This window comes from Thermobia domestica, chromosome 9, assembly GCF_964235325.1.
Source record: "Thermobia domestica chromosome 9, izTheDome1.hap1.1, whole genome shotgun sequence".
Taxonomy (NCBI): Eukaryota; Metazoa; Arthropoda; class Insecta; order Zygentoma; family Lepismatidae; genus Thermobia; species Thermobia domestica.
In genome coordinates this window covers 116,294,152-116,306,263 of record NC_137462.1, presented here as the reverse complement: position 1 = coordinate 116,306,263, position 12,112 = coordinate 116,294,152, and the positions used below count along the sequence as shown (strand labels likewise).

General features: G+C 35.8%; 1 protein-coding gene across 4 annotated transcripts in view; it reads right to left on the bottom strand.

Annotated features, from left to right (window-relative positions):
• LOC145694956 (nuclear RNA export factor 1-like) overlaps nucleotides 1–12,112 on the bottom strand; it is a 127,122-nt gene that overhangs the window by 58,201 nt on the left and 56,809 nt on the right. For all 4 annotated transcript variants that reach the window (XM_081771766.1, XM_081771765.1, XM_081771762.1 and 1 more), the window contains one exon: nucleotides 4,839–4,935. In XM_081771766.1, the coding sequence (XP_081627892.1) occupies nucleotides 4,839–4,935 (97 nt within the window). The remainder of the gene's footprint in view (nucleotides 1–4,838; nucleotides 4,936–12,112) is intronic.

Genomic DNA, 12,112 nt, shown 5'->3' with positions numbered 1-12,112 from the left:
GGTCATGTTCGTCCCATCTTGGAAGCCCATTTTGACCCATTTCCGGTGACGCACAAAACGTGGAAATAAGGGCACGAAACGGCACGAAACATTCACTAGTCGATGCGAAAGGAAGAACCTCAAAATTCGGTAGTGGCGGAGCAGTGGGTCAATTTCGTCCCACCTTTGAGGCCCATTTTGACCGTCTTCCAGTGACGCACAAAGCGTCGAAATAGACGCACAAAAGGGTACGCGATGTGAAATTAACGACCTCGAGATTTAATAGTGGCGGAACTCTTGGTCATTTTCGTCCCACCTTGGGGACTCATTTTAACCCACTTCCCATGACGCACAAAACGGAAGTAGACGCACAAAACGATGTGAAGGAAACGACCTCGAAATTCATTGGTGGCGGAAGAGCAATAATTTGTTCCGCCATATTTGTAGGCCCATTTTGACCCACTTCCGGTGATGCACAAAATGTGGGAATAGGCGCACAAAGCGACACAAAACACGCACAAAAGATGCAAAACAAAGTACCTCGAAATTCGTCGGTGGTGGAACAAGTTAATGACGCCGTGAGCACCAATATAAGTATATACTGTAGTTCTTACCAGGGAGCGCGGTGGGTCAGTGGTAGAACGTTCACCTCCGATGCTTGAGGTCCCTGGTTCGATCCCAGCTCGCGCAGTTTGGACTTTGTGGTGGACAAACACCGTGCTCGTGGATTTTCTCGGGGTTCTCCCGTTTCCTCCCACTTTCTTCATTTCATTCAATTCCCATCATCACCGTCTCCTTTAGCCTAACCGGCATAAGCGTGGGACGTAAAACTAAAGATTTCATATAATTTTTTGTAGTTCTTACCATCAAGGCTGAGAACTGCACGGTCCAATTTTTTAGCCAAAGTAGAAGCCCAACCGGAATAGTGATGTCAACCGGCCCGGATCGGTTCAGCTGAGCGTACAGCTTGAGCTGGCTTGGTTGGGATTACCCATCGACTGGGCTCAATTGAGCCATTGGCTTGAACCGGCTCGGTAAAGACGAGTCATCGACTCGGCTCGATTGGAGCCAATGGCTCGAACCAGCTCCGTTGAAACGAGTCCATAGGCTGGGTTCGAGTTAGCTTAACTGAGCCAATAGCTCGAACCGGCTCGGTTGGGGTAAGCAATCAGCTCGGTTCGGTTCGGCTCGAGCTGGCTCGGTTGGATGAGCTGTTGGCTCGGCTCACTTCTCGGTTCGGCTCGATAAGTGAATGAGCTGTGAGCGAGCCGCCTGAGTCGTTGACAATCCTAAACCCAGGTCAAGCAGTTTTAAACATGTTTGGCTGGAGTCTCATAACTTCTAACAATTTTTGGCTCGAGCCCGAATACTTGCTTCTCCTGAACTCAAACCAAGAACCTCGTGACCGATGTCCTTGCCTCCTGAAGATTTCTTGACTACCGAGATCGACATTCCGATAAAAACCGTCTATATTCCATGTTTATACAGGTACACGGTGTTATAATAATAATTAGTTATAGTAGTAGTAGTAGTATCATTGATAATTATATTGTCTATGTAGGATACTTGAAGATAGTAGTACTTGGAACTACACAAAGGATTTAGCTCGAATTGGCTCGACTCGACTCGAAACTCGATCCGAATTCGAGTCGAGTTGGGGGAAATTTTTCGAGCCGAGATCTCGAGTCGAAGTCAAAGATGTCGGCTTCGAGTCGAGTCGAGTTTTAAAGAAAACTCGCTCGAACTCGCTCGTGCTCATTCCTATTGTATGCATGACGGGCATATAGAGTTCTTTCGAGGGGGATAGAACTATAAACATAATATATTTAAAAAATACTTAGTTTTACTGCTTTCTTCCCAGGGGGAAAGGGATGGTAGGTATCCAGCATTTCTTATAAGTACCTTATTTGAAATATGTAAAACAGTAACAAGTGGACAATAGAATATACACACATCTTCTTATCTTCAGTTTTAATTGCTGATTTCAATTGCAATTAACAATTACAATTAACAATTACAAGTTTCAATTGTCAATTGCAATTAACAATTGAATGTTTCAATTGCACCCTTTGCAATTGACAATTAACAATTAAAAGATTCAATTGCCTGGTGACCAATTAACAATTAACAACTGATGAAAATGTAATTGCAAATTTTATGATTGAATTCAATTGCAATTGAAATTAATTGTCAATTACAAATTGAAATCAATTGCAATTGATTTTCTGAGCAATTACTTTCAATTGATTTCAATTGATTTTGCCCAACACTGGTACAGAGGTCCCTCCATAGTTAAACCATATATGGCCAAGTGGGTCGTTATCGACCCAAGAACTATTTACGATATTTCATGTTTCAGGGTTTGCAACACTGAAATGACAACAGTGTTGTTAAAAATAAACCAAACAATATATATATATATATATATATATATATATATATATGTTTTTTTTAATTGGGCGATTGAGTGATTCACAGGAGGTCTGAGTCTGCAAAATGTCATTTTTCAATGCATGTAAAAATGTATCAAAGCAAGTTTTATTCTCATCATATATGATATGTTACATTCAATGGTTCATTTATAATCACAAAACATGAGACGTTAACACTGACATAACGGCAATTATTAAGGAAAAGTAGAATATTTCTGCCATTCTGTCAGAAGCTGTATTAATGTTTAAAACAAATGGAAATTGGAACAGTAACTGTTTTGTTGGGAGAAATAAATTTCTAGCACTCTCCGATGAAATGAATGCTCCAAATTTTCTAAATAATAATTTTCCTACTTTCTGCAGAGTACTTGTGTTAAATCCTGAATAATTTAATCACCAACTTAATTTACCTCTGGAAATTACTTTTTAAAAAGTAACTCCGCCCTCCCTGCTGGTTTAACAACCAGGGTGTAAGCTTTTGGACCACATCTCATATAGCGTCAGTGCAAGGAAAGAACGCTAATCTTGAAAGTAATAAATTTGCAAATGATCTTCATCGAATAAGTATTTTCATACTAATATTAAATTTTTTTAAAAAAAGTAGTATTTCAGCAATTCTCTAAATAATAATTCCTATCGCCTAATCTCTTTTCTGTAAATATATTTGGTCTAGGAATTAATTCGTGCGGTTGGTACGCACACATTGAAGCTGTAGTACAAACACAGAATACATAAATACCTTAAGAAAAATATTGTCCATCGCTAGCCACCACTTTCGCCCATCTGTCAGGCAATGTACGGATTCCGTGGCGAAAGAAGTCCTCATCCTTGCAAGCGATCCAGTCAGAGACCCATGTTTCGATATCTTCTGAAGAAGTAAACCGCTGTCCAATCAAATCGTTGTTCATGCAATCGAACAAGTAGTAGTCCGAAGGAGCAACGTCTGGTGAATACGGCGGGTAGGGTAAAACTTCCCATCCGACATTTTCTAAATAGGTTTTGACCGGTTTTGCGACATGTGGGCGAGCGTTATCATGTTGAACAATAAGTTTATCATGTCTATTCTCCCATTCTGGTCGTGTTCTGGCCAGAGCTTGCTTCAAACGCATTAATTGTCGTCGATAACGTTCTCCATTCATAGTTTCACCCGGTTGCAGCAGCTCATAGTACACCACACCTTTCATATCCCACCATATGCACAGCATAACCTTTGCACAGTGAATATCTCGTTTTGGTTGTGATGGACCTGGTTCACCTGGTTTCACCCAGGCCTTTTTTCGTTTAGGGTTCTCGTAATGGATCCACTTCTCATCACCCGTAATAATTCGATGCAGAAACCCCTTTCTGCTCTGTCGTTGAAGCAGCAATTCGCAAATGGTTTTTCGTCTTTCAACGTCTCTGTCTTTCAATTCATGTGGAACCCAATGTGACATCTTTTGAATCATTCCCATGGCTTTCAAGCGTTTGGAGACTGTTTTTTGATCAACGCCTAATGCTGCTGCAAGTTGTTCCTGCGTTTGACACGAATCCTGCTCGAGCAATGCTGTCAATTCTTCGTCTTGAAATTTTTTGGCTGTCCAGCTCGCTCTTGGTCTGCCAAGCCGAAATCACCACTTCTAAACCGTGCAAACCACTTCTGACACGTTCGCTCAGCTAGAGCATGGTCACCATACACTTCCACCAAAATACGATGACTTTCAGTCGCACTTTTCTGCATGTTAAAGTAATGCAGCAGGACACCCCGCAAAAACACTTTATCAGGCACAAATTGCGCCATATTCACTTAACTACAAACTGGTGTTGTTGACGCTTTAATCCACTGCCCTATACTACGAACGATACGCGATGACAGGGGTTTGCAACACATGTGTGGATACACGGAACTGTGGGACGCTCCGTTCGTTGCGCCATCTCTTGTACACCCGCACGAATTAATTCCTAGACCAAATAGAACTACTAGTACAATGGTTGAAGACGCTGTGTTTCGTCAGTCTTTTTTTTTTTTTTTTTTTTTTTTGCGTACATGCTACTTTGATCTCAAGAGTTTATTTTATTCTGATGACGGCTTGGAATCAACTAGTCTTTATTTTGATTCCAACTGGTTTAATTTCAATTCCATCACATGAAGTCAGACCGGCCAGATAGTGTGTGTTAAACTGAACGTTGCGTGGTTAGCTAACGCATCAACTTCTAATACCATTGCACTATGGTTTTCTTGACGTACAATCCGCTAGTGCTTCCAAGCTCAAAAACGCACGGCAACCATATACGGATTTATGCGCGCCAAAGATAAACATGATACTGAATATACCGGGGTATTTTCCTTTGTTCAATACGCCATAAAAATACACACATACAGCAGTGTGAATGTATGCATGTTAAATGTATCTATATCTATATATATAAGAAAGCTCAAAGAATACCTACCGTAACTTTATTCCAACCAGAGTGTAACTGGCGCTGACTATACGCAGTATTAGTAATTGGTTTCCATTTAGCACCATCCTTGGTGGCAAGTTGTGTGCTGGAAAAAACACAAATAGAGTAATAGATGATGCGAATGGGAGTAAAACGGAGTAAAATCTTCTTGATATGTGTAGGTACACAGAATGGGAAAACTGTGTTAACAATTTCTTGGAAGTAAGGATTTTCCTATATAACGTTTATTTGTGCTTGGTATAAAATACAAGTAATTTGGATGTAGATTAAAATAGTCTAAAATTTTGTTTTTTACTTCAGCAAGTCACTAGCTACCAAACATATGTCGAACATTCATGATGCACCTCTTGATCTTATTCGTTCTACATAAAATAACTTTTATTGTATATAAAGACCATTCAGCGGAAGCCCTTGCACAATATACGCTATCACTTGAAGATTCACGTCATAATTCATTGAAATTAACCTCACTTACCTGAGATGAAATATCAATTGTACTTTTGCCGTTAACACTAATATATATATTTATTTATTCTGCTTGTCGTGTGGAACAAATACCAATTGACAGGCATTACCAGCAACATAACTTCTTCTAAACGTTTTACTCAAGTTCCAATTGCGTGAAGGATTTGGGTTCGATTCCAGGCGGGAGCTCATGTGGTTCGGATCCCACGTTAAACAGTAGGTTCACGTCTCATATAGCCTCGCTGCTGAAGGGACGCTAAATTAAATCTAATCAAGTTCCAATTAACTATCATCTACTGATAACCTACTATGGTGAATGTTTTAATTTAGGATACTTTAACGTACCTACAATATATAAAGGTATAAACATATTATCATATCATTTGTAATAAGAGAAATAAAATTTTATTTTAAATAAATCTTACCAGATCTTGCCTCTCTCATCACTATGGAAATGATTTTTTTAATTATAGATTATCAATTTGGAGAAAAAATACAAAATTTTTATTAGTCATGGAAGACATATTAATAACACAGTATTAATATATAAGTATATTTAATGCATCTTGATAGAATTCATTATAAGCAGCTAAATAAAAAAAAAATCCTTTTCAAAACTTCAGAATAAAAAAATCCTTTCTAATGCAACGGTATTTATTATTTCAGGTGTTTTATAAATTATCCAGGAACATGCAACAGCAACACTCCGATAAAGAGACCTCAATTTATTAGTCAAGAGCAAGAGAAGAAAATTTCTGTCCTGTGTACTACATCTAACACTCTAAAGTAGAATTCAGAAATACTGGCTGGAGAGGCAACTCTTCAAACGAGATGGGAACTAGGACTAGCGTATCGCTTCATTGGAATATTGCTGTGTTATCTTTATCACCTGTCGATGGATCGAATAGACATTATCATAGCGATAACATATATATAACTTTCCGAAAATAATCATATGGAGTGTAGCTTCACCGTCAATATTTTCGAATCCTACCATAGAAGATATGAATAAATATTTCTTATTTTTTATTGTAAATAAATAGATTATTTTCGAAAAAACAATTTTATTAAATTTTCAAACGTATTGTTGAAATAACAATTCTAACAGATTTGACAATAGATTGCATGTCAATAAGGACTCATAATTTACTTGATGACTTGTACATATTAGGGTGGTCCAAAAACTTCAAATTTATCCTACACCCCTGGACACCGTCTCATTTTTTTATTGCAGCTGATAGTAGTAAACTGCTAAAATTTCAATGTCCTAGGTGGAACAGAAGGCAGTGCTCAACGTCTTACAAATTTGGAAGACTGAGTTATTTTGTTCATTTTTGTAATATAAAATTCTAATTATATATATTTTTTGCACGTGCTGTTTTTGTAAAATAAATATCAAGAAAACTGTATAATGAAATTAAAAAACTTAGAATTGTCAATATTTGGTCGTGAGGACTGTTCTGTTACATGCGATTGTTGTAAAATATGGACTGTGTGTGAAAATATGGCTTTGCCATCAACTTCAACACGTCAAGCGGCCAGTGTATTCTTGGCAGGTATCAGAGTTGTAGAACCAATATCTATATTTAATCAGTTACTAACTTTAAGGCAAAATATTTTCAAATTCATTTTTTTTTTCTATAGGAAAAAGATCTGTGTGAAATGCAAGTCACAGTACTATAAACGAATTAATTTTAGTGTGGCAAAAGGCAGCTATACCTACTAGGCTTACAAAACATTGTGTATATCTCCAAAAAAGTACATTCTGAATGGCTGCTGTTGAAAAAAAAAAAAAAAAAAAACAAGGGAAAAATGTCTGATACCGAAAAGCAACGTGAAACATCATTTCAAGAGCAACTTGATAAGATATTTGACATTGCTCACAATGAAGCACTTACTATGTGTAAAATAGATTAGGACAAAGTTTTTATTTTATGAAAATACAGAAAGAAATATGGTTATTTCATCAGAAGACAATACAGCAAAAAACAAGCAAGGATTCTTAAAGGAAGATTGAAAGAACAAGAGAGACTTGAACAAGAAGCAGATCCAAGTTTCTCGTCCCTGGCATCCTAAACTGTGACTATTTCAAATTCAGAAGACGATTCATCAGAAAATTCTGATCCGATCAAAGATAAATCAGAAGAAGAGCTATATAGTACGTATAGGCCATCATCATCTTTGAAAAAAAACGGAATTACTTAGAGATTTGCAATCTGAACCAATTGCAAAGATATCTTTATTTTCTGCACATGTCACCAGTGCATTAGATCGCCATAAAATTTCCGATAGGGAAGCCGTAAGATAAATAATCCGTATTGCACCAGCACTAGGCCATGACCCCAGTTCATTGCCATTATCACTAAGTATTATTCAATGCAAAAAGAAAGCAGTAAGAAAAACTGTCTTTGAAGGAATAAAGGAATCTGTTTGTTTTCACGATCCAGTCATTGTTCATTGGGATGAGAAGATTCTTCCTGAAATTTTAGGCATTGATAAAGTAGATCGTTTACCTGTCTTAGTATCTGCAGATGGTAAAGATAAATTGCTTGGCGTGTCAAAACTTGTAAGTGGCACTAGCGCAAATGCAGCGAATGCAGTTCATAATAAGCTAACTGAATGGGGTTTGTGTAACAAGATAGTAGGCATGTGTTTTGACACTACATCCGTTAACACAGCATTGAAAAATAGAGCTTGCGTTTTGCTGGAAAACAAAGTTGAAAAAGAATTATTATGGCTAGCATGCAGACACCACATTTTAAAAATTGTTCTCACTGAAGTATTTACTTTTTGCTTTGGAGCCCGTGATATACCTTTATTCAAAAGATTCAAGGCAGCATGGCATTATATACACCAAGAAAATTATCAAAATTTGGGGAGATATTCCTGGCAGTGGTGATTTTAAACTCTCCGCAATCAGTGTTTTATTAGTTGCCTTAGGAAGCAAGAACCAACCCAAAGATGACAATATGGAGTTCTCTTTATTTGCTCTGGGCCATACTTGAGTCAATGTTCATTGGAAAGCTCCAGGTGCCGTACACCACGTGGGTTGGGTGGCGAAGCTGTTACACGCTATCAAAATATACTTGTTTCGTGATGAAAACAGTTTCAAAACTACGCAAAAGGAAAAATCTCAGGACGATTTGTGAAATTTGGAGCTCTTCTGTACGTCAAATATTGGATTGAAGCACCTGTGGTTGCAAATGCTCCATGGTCAGATCTTTCCCTGTGGAATGAGATGGCACTGATCCTGAAATAAGTAAGGTTGTGAAAAATACCTTCAAACCTCATCTTTGGTGCCTTTCGGATGAACTAGTTAGTTTGAGATTATTCTCAAATAAAGTATTCAGTGAGGATAAGATGGCAATTGTCAATAAAATGAAATGTTAGCCTGCACCGCAGAAGGTAAGAGGAGACTTAGCTCTTTTAACTAACAAAGCTGTTTTGACTGATTTTGACTCAAAATGATCAGTCCAATTGTTTGATAAGTAGAAAATAAGTGCAAGGTTTTTGACTACATCCGGATGAATGAAGCAGCAATTAACATTACGTTAGAGAGGGAAAATTATCAAAGAAAACTTCAAAGTTGTAAATGACATAGCTGAGTGTGGAGTCAAACCATTTGAAGAGTTCAATAAGCTTTTGACAAATGATGAAGAAGAAAAGCAGTTCTTCTTGCAAGAGTCAAAACGAACAGACACTTGGTTCCGACCCAGACGACAAAAGAAGCAGTGTCGACAGTTTGAAACTGTCATCTTCAAAGGATTAATCCACGTTTACTTCTTCTACTACATTCCCATATAAGATTTTTGTATTATTGCGTTATTTGTTGACATTCTACTAGGAAATACACACGTCATTTACTACTTTCCAGCTGGTTGTACTTCATTTGAAACTAACCTAAAAAATCCCTATTTTTGGATTTCATTCTTAATATAATATGCCTTTGAGCATTGTCTTCCAATTGGAATATGATCTTCTAATTTTGCCTGCAGAGTTGTTTTATTACTAGTAAAAAAATTAGGAGGTGCCTAGATATACAAACTAACTTTGAAAATTTAACTATATAATATGGGCCACCCTAGTATACATATGCACCGTTACTGTCAATTTAATTGCAAACAATTATAACAATTTATTTCATGGAATCTCAGAATGCATATAGTTAAGTGTAATATAGGTTGTATCATATTTCAAGCGTTTGCTTATTTAGTTATTTAACAATTGATAATAAGAAATAAATATTTAGTCTGGATTTTTTTTAAAACAGATAAATCGCAATCTATGCTCGGTTTCTCATGAATAATTCTTCCTTCAAGTTATGGATGCTCCATTTAAATAATGACCAAAGGTAATTAACAGCAACGTAATTTGAATATAGATTCAATATTGTTGTCATTCTTTTTCCACTGCTTATATAATGATCTAAAGCCATATTTCCATATGTATAAGAAGATTCAATATTTTTACATATTGAGTTTATATTCATTTTTAAGAGGAACAGCAACTTCCTACTCCCTTTCTAATGACAGTTGTATCTCTCTATTTGCATTAGTCAAAGGTCCATCCATCTCATTACGATAATTCATACAATAATAATTACAATTGAACCTGATAGCGATATCATCATACCAACACATAAAATAATAAATAGAACAATCCTAATTAACCTAGAAATAACCCTACCTAATCTAATTTACCTTACCTAATAATATACCTAATATAATTATTATCACCGAGAAGGAAACTCTGACGTCACGGAGGTCGTATGCTCAATAGTAGTTTTAATAAATATTATTGTAATTAATCCAGAATTATCAGTGGGTTGGCATATATTTACGGACCAAACCATAGGCATCATCCAAACTAAGCACGAGGTAGCTAATGGGACGCTCTCCTCATTCCATTTATTATACTATATATATGATATAAAAGTAGTATTAAAATCCGCCACATCCATTTCGCTTAGTTTCGAGTAATCTCGCAAAACGTGTAGTGAAGCTCACATTCATAAGTTCTAAACGGCACAAGACCTAAACGGCATAAGTCCTAAAAATATAGGCACTGGACATAAATTTTAGGTCTTATGCCGTTTAGGACTAGTGCCGCGAAATGGTTGTTTAAGACTTGTGCTGTTTAAGTCTTGTGCCTTTTTCATTCATCTGCTTTAGTTCTGAAATTCGCCACCACCACAAAAAATTACGACGATGCAGTAACTAGTTGTCAATAATGTCACGAATGTAGCTAATTCCAACGGTAACAGCTATATTTGTACTACTAAAGTTATTATTATTATCATTATCTGTTCTGCAGTTACAGATGAATTACATTATAAGTTATAGCCTATTTCATTCTAAGAATTAATTACATAATTAATTAAGAAATTCGTTTCTTTCAAATTGAGATACGAGAATCCCATGACAAAGTCCTAAAAAAAGAATTTAAAAAAAATGTTTAAAAAGCATATTTTACCAAACTTGTCTGAAGCCAAGCATGCATTTAGAATTGTAATATATATATATATATATATATATATATATATATATATATATATATACTCTGTGGAGTGTATTTTATTAAGAGTAGGACAAAAGCCCACCTAGGTTTGCTTAATTAGGACAAAATCCCACTAGATATTCCACAAGTGAACACTAAATATAGACTACATATATTAAGAACGCAGACAGTTACTATATTTCACAGTGTGTTTTGATAGAGTTGATATGTATAAGCCAGAAAAAATCAACAAATGACGCTAAATTACTAATGTAACATGCAACACAATACGTTTGAAGAAACCAATACATAGTCATTGAGGGGTGTAGCCTGCAAACTTTTCTAGGGAAGATGGCTTTTTAACATATTAAAAGCAAACCAAAGGTATATTTCCAAATTACGAAAGCTTTAATAAGACAATACATATTACACAGTACATAAATACATATATTATTATGTTTTCAGTTTGTTACCTTTTTGAAACCTGGATCCTGACAGTGCGTGAATTTAAAACTACAGCTTGTGGGAAATGTACGAATAAGTTAAATCAAAAGAAATCGGAAACTGTTCATAAAAGTCAATGAGTTTGACTGTATTTATCTTCTGTACTCTTATATAAAAGAGTTAAAATAAGTGACTTTCTGGGCATACTACTACATATCGAGTCGTTAAATTTTAATTTTAAATATTCATTTTCTTACGAAAGCAGGATATAAGAAAAAAGTTTTCTAAATACGTATCGTAAAAAGGGTGGGGTAAGATTTTTTTAAAAAGAGAGTAGTGTAGCTCGTAAATCTCTGAAAGCTAGTAAAATGAAACTTGGCATGTAAACTTTCCACTGTAAAACAAACAAACAAATAAAACTGAAAATTCAACACATAAAAGGGAAAGAAAAAAGGGTGAACTTTCTTTAATGTTCGAATTCCCCATTACTTATTCGGAAAATATTTATAAAGTAAACGAGGATTTGCTTAAGCTGGATGCGTGAAATTCGGTATTTCAACTTTTAACTAAAAGTAATAAAATATATGTTTCAGAGTCTTGAAAATTACATTTCTAAGAGGAAAGGAGGGTCAATTTCTATAGTATTAAGATTCCCCACTGCTTATGAGATTTGGGTAGAAAACTCTTTTCCTTTGGGTCTGGGTTCGTCCAGTTAAGCAAATGGGAGTACAAAGTGGATGATTAATTAGGTTCTTTTAATTATTTTAACATGTTGACGCAGTTTATTTTTTTAAAAAAGTGTTTCTTTCACATCCTATTATAAACATTATTAATTTGCTATAATTATTAAACACAGA